This window comes from Ambystoma mexicanum, chromosome 6q, assembly GCF_040938575.1.
Source record: "Ambystoma mexicanum isolate Mex_15411 chromosome 6q, UKY_AmexF1_1, whole genome shotgun sequence".
NCBI classification, from domain to species: domain Eukaryota; kingdom Metazoa; phylum Chordata; class Amphibia; order Caudata; family Ambystomatidae; genus Ambystoma; species Ambystoma mexicanum.
In genome coordinates, this window is record NC_090937.1 from 1,197,261,369 (window position 1) to 1,197,280,844 (window position 19,476).

At 43.8% G+C, this 19,476-nt stretch overlaps 1 protein-coding gene across 3 annotated transcripts in view; it reads left to right on the forward strand.

The window, feature by feature from the left end:
* ARAP2 (ArfGAP with RhoGAP domain, ankyrin repeat and PH domain 2) overlaps positions 1 to 10,214 on the forward strand; it is a 1,740,202-nt gene extending 1,729,988 nt beyond the window's left edge. For all 3 annotated transcript variants that reach the window (XM_069631830.1, XM_069631832.1, XM_069631831.1), the window contains one exon: positions 9,656 to 10,214. In XM_069631830.1, coding sequence (XP_069487931.1) covers positions 9,656 to 10,000 — 345 coding nt within the window. In that variant the 3' untranslated portion in view covers positions 10,001 to 10,214. The remainder of the gene's footprint in view (positions 1 to 9,655) is intronic.
* The last annotated feature ends 9,262 nt before the right edge of the window (positions 10,215 to 19,476 follow it).

Consider the following 19,476-nt stretch of genomic DNA (forward strand, 5'->3'; position numbering starts at 1 on the left):
TCAGAAATTTGACTTTTTAGAGACCTCAGAGATGTGGGCAGAGAAGGAAAGGGAGGAGTCAAAGATGACCCCGAGGTTCTTAGCCTCGCAGGTGGGGGTAGGAGGAGGGCCAAGGGAGGCCAGCGAAAGAGTGAGGGGTAAGGATGGTGAAGGTGTGCCGATGAGGAGGATCTCCATCTTGCTGGCATTCAGACAAAGATCATTGGTGGCACACCAATCTTGAATGGCAGTTAGGCAATCAGAGATGAGAGAGGGAGAGGATTGGTAGAGGGCAGCCTGAAAATGAGTTGAGTGTCGTCAGCGTAGCAATGTCAATTTGAGCAGAAAATGGCGAGGGCGAGAGTTGCCAGGTATTGGTTGAAAAGCCAGGGCGAGAGGTTAGACCCCTGGGGAACACCACAGGTAGAGAGGAAGATAGATGAAAGGAAGGACCCAAGTTGGACCTGGGAGGGTCGATCTGAGAGGAAAGAGGTCAGCCAGGCCAGAGCCTGATCAGTGATACCCAGGTTTTCACAGAGACGGTTGAGCAGGATGGTATAGTTGACCGTGTCGAAGGCAGAAGAGAGATCAAGGAGGATGAGGACAGAGGGAATGTTAGAGTCAAGGTTGGAGAGCAGATCTTCACGGATGTTCAGGAGACCAGTTTTCGTGCTTCAGGCAGCTCTGAAGCCAGACTGGTGGTCATGGAGACAGCCAACAGAATTGGAATGAAGGTTAAGCTGAGAGATGGCCAACTTTTCCAGGAGTTTGCCAAGAAAGGGAGTGATGGAATTTGGGCAATAGTTAGCTAGACAAGACGGATCAGCTGTGAGTTTCTTGAGAAGAGGATGCACAAAGGAGTGCTTCAGAGGGGAGAGGAAGGATCCAGAGGCAAAGGAGTAGTTGCAAAAATCAGCAAGGGCCGGAGGGAGGGTGTCAATGTGGTCCTGGGGGGACATGTGTCAGGGCTCCCAAGTGCATGGTGCCATGTAGACTGCCTGTGGGGCATGCCCAGAGGTGATGGGCTGCCTGTAGGGCATGCCCAGGGGTGATGGGCTGCCTGCGGGGCATGGCCAGGGGTGATGGGGTGCCTGTGGGCCATGAGCAGGGGTGATGGGCTGCCTGCATGGCATGGCCAGGGGTGATGGGCTGCCTGGGGGGGCATGACCAGGTGTGATGGGCTGCCTGGGGGACATGCCCAGGGGTGATGTGCTACCTGCGGGGCATGCCAAGGGGTGATGGGCTGCCTGCGGAGCATGCCCAGGGGTGATGGGCTGCCTGCGTGCCATGGGGAGGGTGCATGGGCTGCCTGCGGGGCATGCCCAGGGGTGACGGGCTGCCTGCGGGGCATGGCCAGGGGTGATGGGCTGATGTGGGGCATGCCCAGGGGTGATGGTTTGTCTGCAGGGGTTTTCATAGTTGGGGGGCTGTATGCTGGTCCACTGGCCTTTGCGCCATGTAGGGGATTTGTCCAGATGTTTTTGGCGCACGGGACGGGGTTGTGGGCATAACTGGCACTGCTGCAGGGTCGCTGTGCCACGGCTGGTTATGGATGTAAGTATCCATGAATACGCTGTGCACCAAAATGGGTTTTGGTGCACGTGGCTGGCACACGCGCCTCTGTGCACCAGCCGCGTGCACCACTTATGCGCTTGATTCCATGAATTACCCCTACTCTCTCTCAAACTGAGGAAGTATTACTAATACCCATATCATGTAAGATTAGACCACTTTGACACCCCTGATCCCTCATGCACACACGTGCAAGCACATAAATACAAAACCAAATAACAGCAGAACAAGAACACTCGCATACAGAAACAATCAGCACGTGCAACTTCACCGACATACACAGCAAATACGCTACGAGCAGCACTAGGGAAAGATGTGCTCACAAAAGAACAGTAATAGCCCAAGTAGGTAATGTGGAAGTGTTTGCAAACCCATAATAATAATAATTGGTTATTTTTTCATATAGCGCTTTAATCTAAAGTGCTTTATATACATTACTATTATTACCCAATTGAAATTGATACTCATTTACCAACCTCGGATGGATGAAAAGCTGAGTTGGCCTTGCTGGGATTCGATCCGGCAACCAGCAGATCAAACACAGATCTCCCCCCAGACAAACGGGGCCCGATTCATGGAATTACGTGCCAAAAAATCTCAATGGCCACGCACCGATTAAGCCACTATGCAAGCTTTCATGATTAAGAAAATCTGAGCGCAATGCATATTTATAGATTTGTTCAATCAAAGTAATCGTATTCGCAAGTCCTAGCTGGAACGCCACTGACAAGCCCAGACGCAAATCAGCAAACTGCCAGATCAGCTATCTTTGCGCAGTCCCAAACAGGGTCCTTCAAAGAGTGCGCGGGGCTTCCTGTAAGTAGGCCTGCAACTCGGGGAGCATGCGCAGGGTACCCCGTAACTGTTTGCGGCACCCCGACAACATGCGTATGAAAAATCGTAACTTGATAAAATCTTAAGCGCCTGCTAACCGTCGTAAAATGTTCCTGCACAGCGTACGTGCACCCCTACATTACATTGGAAACCTGATTGAGTACATGCACCCCGAATTATTACATGCAATCGCATCTGCACACTGAAAATTCTTTGCACAAGTGTACTTACGCCAGTTTTCGGGTGGCAGATCCTATGAAGGAATTGCATGGGCATTTCTGCGTCGAGACGTTGTGCGATCGATTCCACGAATATGCCTCTTGCCACACAATGGTGGCCGTGCAAGGGACTGCCTTGAGGCCATCCCTCGGAATGCCCACTTCCTTGCAAGTTATTCCCCATTTCTGTTGTTCAGCCCCATTGCCAGCCCTCTGCCCAGGCTTCGCCCACTCTGTGCTCAGGACGGCTTGTACAGGCATGCGCAATCCATGCAAGTCCAGGAAAAGTCCTGCTCATTCGATCCAGTGACACTGGTCAAAATTACTTTCTGCAAAGTGAATTAAATCATTAAACGGTCCCACTTTGGCTGAAATAAACCGTCCCCCAATAGCCTGTTGATCCTGCACTTCAGGTAGACCCTGTTGCCTAATGTCCAGCCCGAGCCAAAGGTCATCAATCCTCAGTGGACACCTAGGGCACCACAATGCCCTATAAGCAGCAGTTTTATCTTCCGTTGACAGGAGGCAGGGAATATGCCACTTAGGTTAAGATGGCAAAATGCTGTGCCATACAGTCCCTTTTTGCTTGGGTTTCTGCGATTTGTAGTCATGCATTTAAAATGTTAAAAATGCAAACCACAATTCCCAGAATTGCAAGAAAATGCATGGCTTTCCATTGCATGGAATTGTAAAACTTGAGTACTCTGCTTAAGTACGGTCATCAAAGGATTAAAAGCAAATCCTTTTCATATCTTTCTCACAAATAGTATTGCCTGTACTTGCCAATTATCCCGAAAGATTTTGTTTCACTTGCTGACAAGGGAGCCAAACTGCTCTTCTAATGTTGCTAGAAACATCTGTAGATTTTGATGCAGTGACCCACACCATTGGACGGCGTGTCTTAGCTAGGAAGGGTCGCATTTGATGCTAGGTCTTCATTTGCCGACATTTTAATGGGAACGGTCGCAACGAGATGTGGAGTATCTTTGACACACATACTGCTTGCAGCCAGGACTAGTTTGGAACTGCACTGCATGGCATTATCGGAGATATACTTAGTTTATGTAATGAAAAATGTCTTTTTTGTCAATAGAGAGTTTCAGGAAATATATTTGGTTTTATGAATAAAAAACGTTATGATCAGCATGAATGTGTTTAATTTTCTAAAAGTGTTAATATTGGTTTTGGCCACTAGGCACCTAGGTGGCATTAGTCACTCAATGACCAAAGAGTACTTGGCATGGGTTTTCAGGGCCAGCTCATATGGAGCGGGCTTTGTGTTGAGGAGCAGGCATGTAGAGGTTTACTCCCACCGACTGCATGCTTATAGCTATGGGTTGCCCCATTCACTGCACTGCCCACAAATGCCCACGTAGGGATTCTCTACAATCCTGTCAGTCAATCTATTTTCATTACTGATGGCGACTAGTAGACATGCCTTGAGTCTGGTTCTGCAAAATAATTATAGGATTTAGCTATGTGATGATGTTGTCTTTTGAAAAAAAGAACAAAAGGAACGTTATCACTGGTTTTCTGAAGCGTTTACACAAAACATTACATGCAACAAACACCATTGACCCACAATAAGTAGCATGTTCTGTAAAGATGTGCATTGATGCGATTCACAGGTGGGGGTTTGAGGGCCACTTGTTTTTAGGTGAGGTGCCAGTCACTTTTTTAAGGTGAGGGGCCGGACAACTTTTTTATTTGGTGCCCGGGACTACAGGACTATTTCTTGTCCCAGCCTGAACCTTCCAATACCCCCTACCAAATCTGTATGGTGATGCTTTGATTAAGATTCACATAGATAATCCCAGTGGTCACCACCAGAATCCCGCAGGAGGACAATTACACACTCTTCAAGACAGAGTGTGAGTGCTGGCTCTGTCTGAGCAGGATTACAACCAATAACATGCTCTGGAATCTATGGCTTTGGAACACCAAAGTACTACCGATCTCCTGGCCTTCACCAATGGGGCAGGAGATCGGTAGTGTACAATTGTATTAACTATTGTAGAATAAAGGAAGTATGTATGGGACATTTTTGATGCAGACCCTTCTTTCAAACATTACATAAATACTAACCAGTATTTATGCAACAAACACCATTGACCCACAATAAGTAGCATGTTCTGTAAAGATGTGAATTGATGCGATTCACAGGTGGGGGTTTGAGGGCCACTTGTTTTTAGGTGAGGTGCCAGTCACTTTTTTAAGGTGAGGGGCCGGACATCTTTTTTATTTGGTGCCCGGGACTACAGGACTATTTCTTGTCCCAGCATGATCCTGCTTGCAAGGGCAATTGAACCTTCCAATACCCCCTACCAAATCTGTATGGTGATGCTTTGATTAAGATTCACATAGATAATACCAGTGGTCACCACCAGAATCCCGCAGGAGGACAATTACACACTCTTCAAGACAGAGTGTGAGTGCTGGCTCTGTCTGAGCAGGATTAAAACCAATAACATGCTCTGGAATCTATGGCTTTGGAACACCAAAGCACTACCAATCTCCTGGCCTTCACCAATGGGGCAGGAGATCGGTAGTGTACAATTGGATTCACTATTGTAGAATAGAGGATGTATGTATGGGACATTTTTGATGCAGACCCTTCTTTCAAACATTACATAAATACTAACCAGGAATACCCACTACTACATTCTGAAGAAACATCTTCTACGTGTACCAACACAGAGTATGGATTGGGGGAGCCCCGCTGCTGTCAACAATGGATAACTACAATACTCTGTATTCTGGCTCACCAAAAATATTCTGAAACACGTGTTGGAAAGAGCAGATAGCCCTCAAAGAAATTACTACTTTACGAAGGACTGAAATCCCTCCATTGATCAAAAAGCAAGTTTCAAATGTCAATGCACTGACTACCATGACATTTGGAGCATCCAGCCCAAGTACCTCTCCAACTAACACTAATTTAACAAACACATGATGAACCTAAGGTTGAGTAAGACAGGGCTGCTAAGCATCTTAAACCCAAGTAGGCATGTCAAGTTGGCCTGCTGCTTGTCATGGGATTATTACATGGCACACTATAGCCAGGGACTCCTTCCCCGAAAATTAATGTGACGTAAAATAAAGTGTTTTTTATTTTTAATAAACCACAGATTCTTTTGTTTGAGTAGGCCTCCAACCCATCTTGCACCCAACCTCCACAACCACCCTGTGTCCCAATGGACCAGGAATCAGGCCGGTGTGTATCAATAAGATATTTATTAATTTATTGTTTAATGAAGAAGGAAAACAATTTCACAGCCACCAATGCTGTGGTAACACAAATACACTAATCTCTACAAAACAATTAGGTTACGATATCCTGTTACAATTCACACAATCTCTAATGACAACACAGAAAAAGAACAATTTTATAAAGAGATAACACCAACGGTTTAGCACTCCCCCATGCAACACTCACCCCCAAACATCAGCTAACTTGATTCCTTTGAATTGAAGGCATTGGCAAGGAAGTAGGAATAGAGAGAGAAAATCGTTTTTGGGGTAAAGCCCACCACCCCAAGATGGGGAGCCAGCAAAAAAGTGAAAACCTGTTTTTGGAGCAAAATGTCAGAATGGGATTTTGATTATTACTCACAACTACTAGGGGACAGAATGAAAGGAAATTCATGTTGCTTACACTTGAGGAGATAGGGATGCTTAGAGACTACTATTCAGCACACCAGGGCAACAATAGAAACCAAGTAGGAGAATCGGTTTTGGGAGAAAACAAAGGCAAAGGGGAAACATACCATGGCAAATGGAAATTTGTTTTACACTGGATTTGCAATGACAGGCAACACAGGGAAGGGGTTTAGCTCAGAATAGGAAAAACGGTTTTCAGGGACAGGGACACATAACAGATAAACTGTAGGCAAAAGGAATTGATCTGGTTAATTTCGAATTTCAAGCAACTTGTACTTTGACAGCTAAAGGGTGCAGGCTACCGTCTACAACATGAAGTGCTTCAAGCACATATACAGGCAAGAAATGAACATACATCCCAATCAACATCAATAAATGGACAGTTCAATAATGTACTCACCAAAATTGATTGCAGACATGCCGTGGAGGAAACATCCATAATCCCCACTAGGGGTGTTAACACAAGTAGTAATTGAATCCCCCCATTGAATTTCAATGGGGGGATTAGTTGATTTACTAAAAATATGCTAACGATGTACACAGACACTGAGAGGTTTACCAAAGGGAATATGCTAACATACACAGACAAAACACAGATTCTTCTATGGGAAGGTGACTGAATTACACTGGCAATACTGGGTTTTCAATGGTGTTTCAATAGGGGGTTTCAATGGGGTTATTAATGGGAGTTTCGATAGGTGCAAGGCTACAAAAAGGAAGGGCTTGTGCACTTTAGCACAGTTTCTTTTTGCTACTTACAAAGTAAGCCTTAGTTTGGGATTCTGGAAAGCTAGCTGGATCTCAGGACACTCTGGACAGCTAGAGAAGGGGTCTGCTCACTGCACTCTGCCTTGGTTTGGGATTCTGGAAAGCCAGCAGGATCTCGGAACACTCTGGACAGCTAGGCAAGGGATCTGGTCACTGCACTCTCAAAGATGGCATGGTTCAGCTGACTACTTCTCCTGTCTCCCCAGATGTTTGTGTCTCCCTGACTTAGTACACTCCCCCTTATAGAGCACAACTGGCATCACCAACTTTACAATCTAGAGGGAGTACTCTGTACTTATTCCTACTGCTCGGATAGGACAGTTTACCATTCCTCTCTCCCCCCCCTGGCATGATTGTTTCAATGGAAGAGAGCACCATCTGTCTAGTTGCATTTATTACCATTCTTTGTTCTTTTGGCCACTTTTTTGCCAAAAACCAGTTATGGCTCATAACTTCATAATTCTACTAGCCTCGGCCATATGCATTAGGTATGCGGTTTTACTGGGTCATAGGCCCTTTGGTATATTATTGTCATTTTCATAATTCATACTGTTATCTTCTACCTTTCCATTAAATCTCATAATTATCACAGGTTCTGAGCAGCCAGAAACTAGTCTTAACTGGTTGCTGCTAAATTGCCTAAAAATGGAATTAGTCTTTTAATGTCAATTGGGAGGACCTGTCCCCCTCAGTGGGAGGGGTGGTTTATCCCCCACAGCTGGGGGATAAACCACCAGATATTTGTATGACCAGATATTTGTATGATCCCCCTTTGAAGTTGTTCTTGGTCGTGGATACAGGGAGGAGCTCACACCTCCCAGTCAGGTTTTAGCCACACTTGCTTTCTTTGAAATTCCCGGGGCCCTGACTTCAAGTCTGGCAGAGCAGGGAATTATGACACCCTCAGTACCACCACATGTCATTTTGATATGATTCAGTAGTAGGTGCAATTTACAGTGGGAAGCAGGGCTTACAATTGAGAAGTTTCCTGCCTTAGCCCAAACAGTCTTTTCAGGTATTATGCGCCTCTTCAAAGGTGACTGAAGTCTTGTGGGTGGAAACATAATGTACATTGCTTAGTCAACCCCCACACATCATATTTCCCTGACCTTTCTGTGCATGCAGAGCTATCCTTTCACAGTGGCTTTTTAAAGTAATTTCTCTTTTTTTCACATGTGTGCAAGTAATTTCTTGTAGGTTACGGGATTCTTACATTTCTTCTTTTTGAGTGAGTTTGCATTTGCTGTTGGTCCATTGACAATGAGGTGTATGCCCCCTTCGACATGGTTATCTGATTTGACATAAATAAAAGCAAAAGCAAAGCTGTTTTTCGTTGGCAATGTTTTAAAGGGCAGCTGTTCAAGTGAAATGGAAATCAAAAGCTGTGTCTGGTTGTAGTGTTGAAATTCTCGACCCTCATGTGAATTAAAAGTAAAAGAAGGCCATTTTTCAGAAGCAGGGTATAACTTCTTGTCATTCAGGTGAAGTAAAAGCAACGCAGGGCCGTTTTTGGGTTACAGTGTTCAACTGTTTGCCACTCATGAGACTGGGAAAGCAAAGCACAGCAGTTTTTGGTGTAGTTTTAAATGTGGTTTTTCAGGTGAAAGGGATTTCTGTTTAGGGCCTTAAATGCACCCCACATGCTTTCCATTGTCAGGAATCTGTGGAATGAGCTCCATAACGATCAACTACTCCAGTAGAATGTTCTATTATGCATGCAATCATTTAAAACAATTCTATTTCAAGAACCCTTCTCTGCAAGTTTAATGAAAACTTGACTACAGACTGACCTCTAAACATCAAGTCCCTACCTATGATAAAAACGGGATCATCCCAACCTTATGGAATTATTCACACCAAGAGCTGACAGTGTTTTGGCCCTCTTCAGTCTAAGGTACATCACCTCTAAAACATATAACATGAATGCCACACAATGGGCCTCATTACGACACTGGCGGTACGGAGTGAACGGCACCGTAAAAGGTGCCGGCGCCATTCACTCTGTACCACCGCATTACAAGTTCCCCTCGCGGGAAACGGTAAGCATGTCTGGGAAAACCAGGCGTACTTACTGGGTCCGGCGAGGGGAAGAGGGAGCAAACAATGGGCCATCTCGTAATGGCCCGTTGTTTGCTCACTCTCCCATTCCCATTCAGCCCTATGGGGGCTGAAATGGGAATGGGGAAGGACCGTGTCTGGGTCCTTGGAGGGAGGAATTACTGGGCCTTCCGAACTCGGAATGGCCGGTAAGTCCTCATTCCGAGGACCCGGACCCCGATGCGATTTCGGCTGAAGCCATGCCGCCATTAGCGGCATGGTTACCGCCGAACTCGTAATGAGGGCCAATTACTTTTTTCTGTGTCCCTACATCATATGCTGGTCAGCCCAATGAGCTGCTGCCAATTGCCCCAAGCTGCTTTATGCTCCCAGGAAGAAAAACATACATGTCTGTGACGTTTCCAAGGATATTGAGAAGTAGCCAATATGGGGAACAACGATGCCATGTTAATTCCCATAGGGTCATGAATCCAAAATGGTTGTCCATGGAGTATTTAGTCATAACAGCAGACGTACAGGAAATTGTATCTTCTATGCCTAATGTTATGTTGGTTTCTTTTGTGTAGAGTACAGATCTTCAGATGGCGACACAAAAGATGGGTGAACTATGGCCTAAAGATACAGAGGACGAGAACTCCAGTTTGAAACAGAGAGCTTCCATGGTAGCACACTGCCTGGAACGAAAGGAGGAAAAATCCCGGAGTCAGGCAAAGAAACATCGTAGTATGATCGGCCTGGAAGACACAAATAAAATGCACTCTACAGCCACAGTGGACTCAAAAGCACACAAGAAAAAAGAAGACGCACCAATACAGCCACCAATGGTGATACATAAGTTACCCTCTAATCTTATGCAAGAACTACATTCAGTGCTACAGAAAAACAGAGGAAACACAGAGGCACCGCAATAAAATTACAACTATTTTGGGAGAAACATCAGATTATATGAAAATGGCACCGCAAAGTGAACTTTAATACAACATTGTATATTAATTTGTGAAATTATAGCAATATAACATAAACTCAATTGCTCTGGGATCACTTGAAAATGTGTACATATTCAATGTTTTTAGTCTCAATGTTCCTTTATGGAGAGTGAAGTAAACGTAAAAGCAAAATAGGAAATTATTTGCTGTCATGTTTATAGACATGTTTAGAGCACACCACAGCCTCTGCTGTGTGGAACGCAGCCTGGGTGTATGAATTTAAGGGTGTCGAGTTAGTTTGTGTTCTACATGGAAAAAATATGGGTTTAATAATTGATGGCCAGAGAAGTGTAGCATGTTTTTGCTTAGTCTAATGCATGGTATTGTCACTGTGAAACATTAGGTACATGTTAGAAAAGCACTGCAACAGTCCAGCCAGACAGAGCTTGTTGGAGTGAAACTTTGGTGTGAAGTGTGAGGTAGATATGCATGCTAATGTGGCATATTGGGTGTTTTCATAATGACCAGTGATGTCCTCCAATCGTGGCTCCAACTATGCAAAATAGGTCTGCACGATAGTGTCCAGATAACATGAAGTAGATACACATGCTTACCTGAAGTTGCATGTGTGAGCATATTGTATGAAGCTCATGTTGTCTCTACAGATGAGAATCTAGATGGTTTGCCCAATCATAGTGATGGTGTCTGAATTACAGGTTGTTGTTTATTGGCTAAGGATATTTGCGTCGTTGGAAAATTAGGTTAGATATTGATGGGGACATCTTCAGGTTCCACAGGGTGGAAAAATCAAGGTTTTGCAGGTATTTTCTGAGGTGTAATTCTACTCAAGATTGTGGGCCAATAATGGAGTGCATTTCAAAACGTGGGGGTCTTTTTTGATAAAGAAAATCATCGACCAAGTAAGATATTAGAATACATAAGTAGTCCTGCTGCTCATGGGCTGTAGATCAATCGCTGCAGTCTTAGTCAGAAGCTTCAAAATGTGAATAATAAAAACGTAAGGCTGGTGGAGTGGAATAATTGGTAAAAGAGATGCCGGAGGTGTTTGATAGCCAGTGAAGCAGTGGAGATGTGATCTAAAAGGGCCAGATGTAGCAAGAATCCATCTCCATAGTTATAAACCCACTATAATTCCCAGTGGCGATATAGGTGATGCCTGGATAGAGGCCATCGGCATAGTGATAGCAAGATAAGATTAATCCTGGCTCTAGATAAAAGCCTAGGCAGGGTAGGAGATGCCTTATAGCCCTTATAAGGTTACATGAATAATTAGCCACTAAATAGATTTCATGAGAGAAAATAAATATAATAGTCCAGGATTATTCCTCAATTTTTCATGACTTTGGATGGTTTCCAGGTTTAACACATTGGATTGTTTTTGTTAACCCAGCAAAGCAGGCTTAAAAGAAGAAAATATAGGGTTAAGTCAAGAGGTCCCTGGGAGAGATAAGTAAAGGAAACGTGGTAGAGTTAGAACAGCGCTTGTCTTGAATTCTGTACTGGTCAACTGACTTAATTTCGTGAACCATATTCAGTTTTTTGAATGCTGCCCATTCAATTTGCCTCATTAGAAGTTTGTCAGTGTGATAAATATGTGATGGTAATTCTGTTACCACCACTTTTATGCGTGATAACAGAATTCCTGACACATTTACCATACCACTGAATTCTGGGTTTGACCATGAAGTGGATAATTAACCACCAGCAAGATGCTTGATGTAAATGCAGACCTTAAATGACAATAATCACTGGATTTACCTTTACAGAATGTCCATGAAAGGTAAATGCAAAAAGAAATCTCCCTGGGGTCCTATGGCCTCAAAAAAAGGGAATTTACACTGGATTTCCATTACTTTTAATCGGGTGGTAATTCCATCAAACTTAGTGGCAGTAATGGTAAATGAATTTGGCAGTCATTTTGCAGAATGACCACATAATTACCACCAAACCTATTGTAGGCTCACATTGTTTATCAGGAAGCAGGTGTTGGAACTTGGTTAGTTGTTTTTCAGCTAACTCGTTCAATAACAGTCTCCTCAAGGAGATGTTTTATGGAGGAAATGTTTAATCCTGCTAACAGGATTGCTGATTCAGCAGAGGCATGGAGGATTGTAAAGGACCAGTCTACTGCCAGTGTTGATAAAAGGGAAGATGGACAGGTGGTGTTGCCAGAAGTTTCTGAAAGCCAGCAGAGGGTAGGAGGCAGACAGATCTCACTGAGAACACACTGTCTGTGTGTGGAACTTTGAGAGGAAGATGAAAGGTGGTGGAATTATATCATTTGGATTTCGGGGGATCGCTTAGGTCACAAAGTGGTCTGCAAGGTGGTTGCACAATGAATGCGATGAGACAATGTTGTTCTTGCAAGTTGTACGATTCTTGCACTCTGAGGTTAGTTTAAATATACTATCTGAAGAAAACTGTCTGCTGGCTAGTTCGTTTCTGTAGTGTAGTTTCCTGTAGTGCACATTCCTAGCTTTCTGATTTCTCCTCTATGGTATAGTTATCTACTTGGATAAGTGAATTTATCAGCAGGTGCACCAAGTGTAATCCAGTTGCATATTGGAAAGATTGAGTGATTTAATATCTTGGTTTTACCACCATATTTCATGTTCTTCCAGGTCAAAGACATGAGGTTCAGTGGGTTGAGGGTGATGTATGTGTTGGTATGCAGGAGGTTGGAGGTGGTGATACAATGTAATAAGGACAAATGATCAAAACCCTTAATAAGGGTGCAGAGTAGTACATCATTTTGGAGTGAAATGTTGACATTCTTGGAAGCCCATGAGCATATCGGGCCGATCACAGTTTTTGATATCACAGAAGGGGATGCACAAGGTGATATATTGAAGGTGATGGCATTCTGGTCACCCCATTGAAACAGAACTGTGAAAAAGACTTCTCACAAACCTAGGTGTTGAAAAGATGGTGTTGAAAAGATGGTTTCAGAGTGCATTATTGTGACAAAAATATAAACACATGGAAATAAGCGTATCTCCCTTAAAATCCAAAGACAGACCAAGACAGAGGGCTGGTGGTGATGAAGTAGAATTAGCCAAGCATGTGAGGTGACCCCTTCTCCAAAAAGGGCAGTAATGGGGGAGATTCCTGTAAAAAACAAGCAGAAAATGAATATGAACATCACCCAACCTGCTTTTGAGAAAAAGAGATATAGGGCCTCATTACACATATGGCGGTAAGGGTTTACCGGTACCAGTATTTTACCGGTACCGGTAAATCCTTACCGCCTTAGTACGAGGTCCCTTTGCGGGTTGGGGAATTTAACGCCTGCTTTTTGCAGGTGTTAAAAACCAACCCGCAAAGGGACCAGGGAGCTAATTACGGTACCGCAATTTGCGGTACCGTAATTAGCGCCTTCCCCATTCCCATAGAGCCCTATGGGGCAAAAATGGGAATGGGGAAGGGCAATGGTGGAAGGGGGAATTACTGCCCCGCCAACCTTGGTATAGGGCGGTAATTCCCCTTTCCAGCAAGGCGGTGCCGGTATTTTACCAGCATGAACCATGGCGCTAATAGCGCCATGGTTCACCGCCATCCGTGTAATGAAGCCCATAGAGTCAAGAAGATGCCATCCAAAGTGTATACAACAGAATCAGTAAGAACCACAGCTTTACCTTCATTCACTTAATCAATGCTTGCTTACATAAACAAGTATTCTTGATTATACAGTGTCAAAATACACATATTAGACCTAAATGATAAAGTGACAACATGATTTCTGTTCTGCAGTAGCATAAGGATGAGTAGCGGCTAAAGTGCCTACTCAGCAACCACACTTGTGCAAACCAACAGTGATCCCATTCATAAAGGTAAAACAGGCACAGCTAAGAGATATGTCTCCCTCGCCTGTAATGTGGGGCATGGGAAGGAGGTGTGAATGTTAACCAGTGGCAACCCAAACAGCAATAGTACATAGTTCTAAAATAAAAGAATGCCAAATGAATGTTCTATAAAACATATATACATTAATTACACAAATCAATTGTACATGACACTGTTGAAAACACTATAAAACCCACCCCTGTAAGACGGAGAAATACAGAATGTAATGATGCAGTGCTCTGGATCTGGAAAGAAAAAAAGGCAAGAAATGCAACAAGGACTTCAAAAACAGGATAAGTCTTTCAGGAAAAAGGTGCAAAAAATGACTGGCCGAGGGGGACAGCATCAGTTAAAAGTACCTGATTCAAAATATCCAACTTTAGGTTGTTCAACGCTGTTGTGTCAGACTTGAAGGTGCTGCATATGGGTATTGAACCAGGTTTGGGTGTGGCAAGTGGTATTGGTTGAGGCGGCAAGCAGCATTAAGTCAGTTTGAAGTGGGAGCTCATTGGCTGCGGCCAAGTAATGTTGCTCATATGGCTCACCAGGATCAGTTTGAAGGACGGGTCGAGTCAGTTTGAGACTTTGGTAACTGTTGGGTTCGGGTCGACATGTGATGCAATGCTCCTGCGGTCTGAGTTGAGGTCTGGTGGTTTGAAGCTTTGATTCTGATGGTCTAATGCAATGTTTGAGTGGTAGCAGTTCAAAGTCATCCTCAGCAGCAAGCTACTTGTTTGAGTTGACCAGGTGAGGTGTTCTACCTGGTACAATGCAGCAACAAGCCCATTTGAAGGTGCAGCAGCAGTGAATGGAGTGAGTGCAAAAAACAGTACCAGTGAATCCTACTCGTTTGAATGAGTAAACACATCTTAATTGATAATTGATGGGTTTGAGGCTGTGAAAACAGGGATCCTAGCTGTTCTTGACCTCTGTATGCTGTGAGATGCAATCCAGGGGTTTGGGGCCTCAGAGGCAAGATGAATTCTTCTTCTGATTCTCCCAACCCAGTGCAGAGTTGCTAACACCTGCAGGAGTCATTTATCATCAGTTTGGTCCTGTCTACCAGTGTAAATGGCAGAGAGGCAGGTATTTTCCCAGCAGCAGTTCAACTGCAATGTGTTCTGGGAGTGGGTAGAGAGCAAAGCTTGCATCTGCCTTAGACCTCTCCCTCACCTCAATGGCTGAGGGCTTTGGAAAGAGCAGCTCTCCCAAGAGAAGTCCAACTGATTTTTTCCTAAAGACCTGCATGGTCTAAAAGTAACTTATAGAAGGGGTGGGAGACCCCTTCTTTTATAAGCAAATGACCCACAGGATCAGAAGAAAGCAAGCTAGCTTTAAGGGGTCCAATCCCTGTTCTTGTGACACGTTTGTGTTAAAGAAAGTGTAGGAGACAGGAAGGAGAGGTATGAGGAAAGTAAAATCAGAAGAACCCTTTCCCAAAAACACTAAGTGCCTTCAAGATCCACTAACCTCAGCCCCTTTTCTGACCCACAGCATCAAATACCCTTTTGAATGCAACACCCTAGTGTGAGTCTAGTGCTTTTGCTTAGGTGGTGCCCTTTTTTTCCTCTTTCCAAGGAAAGCTTTTACTGAGGACTACCTTGCTGGAGAGAGGTGCTATACAAACTCACTCATGATCACAAGAGCGGCAGCTCCACCTGGTTATTGTTCTGGTTATTGTTCTGCAGGGTGCAGCGAGTTTAGTGAGAATACAAATAGCCTACAACTTACAGCCTGTCCATGGCTGGCAGTGTTGAAATATGTTTAATACAGATTAGACATGGCATCAATACTTATGTAAATTACCAGCCACCATACCCACACTCAGGCATGGCTTATGCTTAGAGATTAAAGTTCCAACAGGATGATAGATCATCATAATGATGTAGTTTTCAGCCAGAGATTCAGATTTGAATGCAACTTCTGTATTGTGGTGACTTAGCTGTCACAGCAGCTGTCCAATGGGCACTTGTGACCTTTGAACCTGCTCTGTGCTTTGGAGAGCATGTGCCGCAGATCAGAAGACTGATGCGGCAGGGCATAGTTGTCACTTTGCTTTTGACATGTAAGTTAATGAAAGGTGGTCTGTTAACAGACAGTTTCTGAGATGAAATTGCTAAACTCATTAAATTAATACAAATCAAACAGCCCAGGGCATCTACACAGCCAGATGGATAGCTCAGGGGGAAAGCACTTGTCTTGGAAGCAAGACAAGTCAGAGAAAAACAAGTTTGAATCCTGGTCTTGTGCTTAGAGACTGATCTCTAGTATTAAGCATGCTATAAAAGATTAATTAATTTACACATTAATGAATACATATTATTGAATCTCTTAGTTGTGTAAAATCATTCAAATGTCTATTATTTATTTAATTTCCTCAATTAAGATATAACCTTGAAACAAATACATAGAACATAGATTTACAAATTATAAAATTCAAACAAAGAATCATTAGACATAATAATACAGAAACATGTTTGTTTTACAAATCTAACAATGAGAGAGAAAAAAGAAACATATGCACATAAAACATGCTCCTCCTGATCTATAAAGTATTTGTGAATCACAGTGTAAGTCAGAATTAAATCCATCTGTAGCCAAACAAGTTTTCCTAATGTGTGTGTTTATGAATCTAGATAATAGTCTAGACCTCTTTCATAACAGTGTGGACCCAATAATATCCTTTCCTGTCTTCAGGATTGGGTGCATATTGCTGCATGAGGGGTTGAGAGTGGACAGTTTGAGACCTAAGCAATGCTGCCAAGGTGGGTATGGCGGTTGAACATCATGTTGATCATGCAGGTAGGGGGAGAGGATTGAGTGAAGGGGTTACGGTTGGTGAGGCCTCTTCTAGAATAAATCATGTGGAGAGGGCCATCTGAGATACAAGATACATTGCATCTGGGGAGCGGATGTGAGCCGACGTGAGTGGGGGAGCAGCCAGAGGTGGAAAAGATGAGGGGAACTTAGCAAGGGAGAGAAGCCACAGGTTGGAACCTGTTACTTGCGAGTTGATTGTAGATTCTTAGAGTTGGGTATTGGCTGATATGTAATGCCAAAAAAGCATAGGCAGGCTTGCGACCAGTTGTCGTAGGTGAAAGTTACAGATCAGTCTTCTAGTATTAAGCAAGAGTCAGGTCTGTTGAACCAGATATCAAAGACTCAGAAGCTTGCCAACATAGGATGACTAATATTGTTAGTAATGAATGGAACAACCTCACAAAATTATTGAACACAAACTGAGTTGCCAGAGTGGGTTTTACTTGAGTAGAAAGGAGAAGGAGATGTTTTGCAAGTGGTTGCTTTTTAGAATGAGACATTGCCAATCTGGTGTTGAGAATGCCTACGTGTATATGCTACGGCTATCCATTAGCTCTTCAAAATGGCCAATTGTATACATGATTTTGTAAAGTCAGGAAATTGCTCTGTGGATGATTGTAGATGAGGCTGCTGTTAATCAAGCCTTAATTACAAATAGGAAGCCAGTTTTGCTGTCAACAGGAGGTTGTGAGGGTGTTTACATTTTTGGCCATGGTGTCTGCATAGGTTAGAGTACTGGTGTGGTCATGAAGGACAGTCTTTTCAGATGTAAGTGAGATTGCAGTTAGAGAATGTAAGAATAGATGGAAAGTGAAAGACTTCAAGAGAGGAGAAAACAAGTCTTGACCATGAGGTGCCAGAGTGGTCTGAGACAAGTCTTCAACATCCATGTTCCTACTATTCTGTGCTCATAATTTAACTCATCCAATCAAGATACCAACTGTTCTTTAATAATGAAAAGTAATATTGCTTCCTTGTCCTTTATTTGTCAAAACAATAATTCAATCATGAAACCTCATCACTTTCTAGTGTCAATTCTGATTTTATTTCTCTGGGGAATCGTCATTTTTTACAAATGTGCAAGGGCATCTATCTTGCATTACGTTCTACACCAAAATGGATGTGCATCCCTTCTGAACCATTGCGCTTGACTCATCTGTCTCTGCATCCGCATTCTGACGCTAGAACTTCAAAGTGTTTTCATGTACTTGAGTACTCCATTTTTGTTCCGGATCAAGATGGACTTTTGAAGGTTGATCTGATCTCCTATTCTCTGTTTCTAGCTCATGTATCAATATGAACGGGATCTCTGGCAGTTGTACATTCTGTAGAAACACCTTGATCACATTATTGGATCTTGTCACTGTGTGGCACTTCCGTGAACTCTTTCAATACTTTTCTTTGTCATAATTGTTGCTTGTGCACCTGTATCAACTAATGTGAAGTCCTGACATTGTCCCAAAATAGTAACGGCTACATAGTACCGGTCTTCAGCAATTTCCAATGTACCCAGGAAATGAGAGTTTTTGCTAAATTCAGACTAACCTTCCTCATACCTGCCATGCTCCTTGTGAGACATAGTGGGATTTGGAACATAGCCTGTCTTATCTTCTTGGATATGGCTCAATGTTTCACCTCCTTATCTCCTACACTAGAAAGAGCAATTTGGGTATGATATGGTATGATATGATTTGGTATTTTTAACTTGCTTTTTCCACAAGTGTTTCTAGGCACCACAAGACAAAAGAGGGCTGACAGAGGGATGACAAGACAAATCATCTTACCAGACCTTTTGACATTCAGATTGTGCAACTGCAATGAGAAAATGCAGGGAGAGTTTGAGGGGAGAAGTGCAGAGAAAGGGTGAGGGGTAAGTACAGTCAGGGCATTAGGGCTCTGAGTAAGTCCAAGGATGGCAGAGGACCACAAAGGTGCATTCCCAACCCAAAAGTGCTGGGAGGGCCAGAAGGCATTGCAGGGTGATAGGTCAATGGGGTGCAGGGTGGCACCCTGTGTGAATCTGAGGGCAACCACACCACCAGTCAGGGCGAGCAGACAGGTAGATTAGCAGAGGAAAGCGATAAAGAAGAAAGAAGAGAAGAAGAAGGTCTTGAGCAGCTTCCAGAACTTCAGGTGATCTGGGTCAAGTCTGAGATGGGCATGGAGACCATTCCAGAAGGAGGCACCTGCAGGACCCCCCACTCTCTGTTTGCAGAAACATCTGACCATCAGAGAGTTTGAGGTAGCTGAACAGAGGGCTCTAGAAGGAAGGTATTTAGGAAGAGAGTATTGGATAAAGAGAGGGCCTCAGCCTCAGAAAGCCTTGTGGATAATGCAGAGGGTCTTGAACGTAATCCTCATGGACACCGGGAGCCAGTGGAGAGATTTCAGAGCTGTAGGACTGTGGTCCCTGGGCTTGAGGCCAAGGATAAGTCTCTCAGTGCTGTTGTGGATTAGTTGATGAGGATGAAGAGGAGAGTTGGGAAGATTGCAAAAGAGGCCAGTGGTCCAACCTGAAGAGAAACGGAGATCTGGCGACAGTATGCTTCTGGGGGAAGGTGATCAAAGGTAGGATATCTCTGAGGAGGTGAAGCTGGAAGTGGGCCTTCTTGGCAAGGTCCGTGATCTGTGGAGAGAGGGAGAGAGTGGAATTGAAGATGACGCTGAGGTATTTTGCCTCACTGCAATTAAGGTATAGTTTGTTAGAAGCACACCATCCCCGAATATCGGATTGACAGACAGGAATGAGCAAGGAGGGAGAGGAGGCTGAGGGTAGC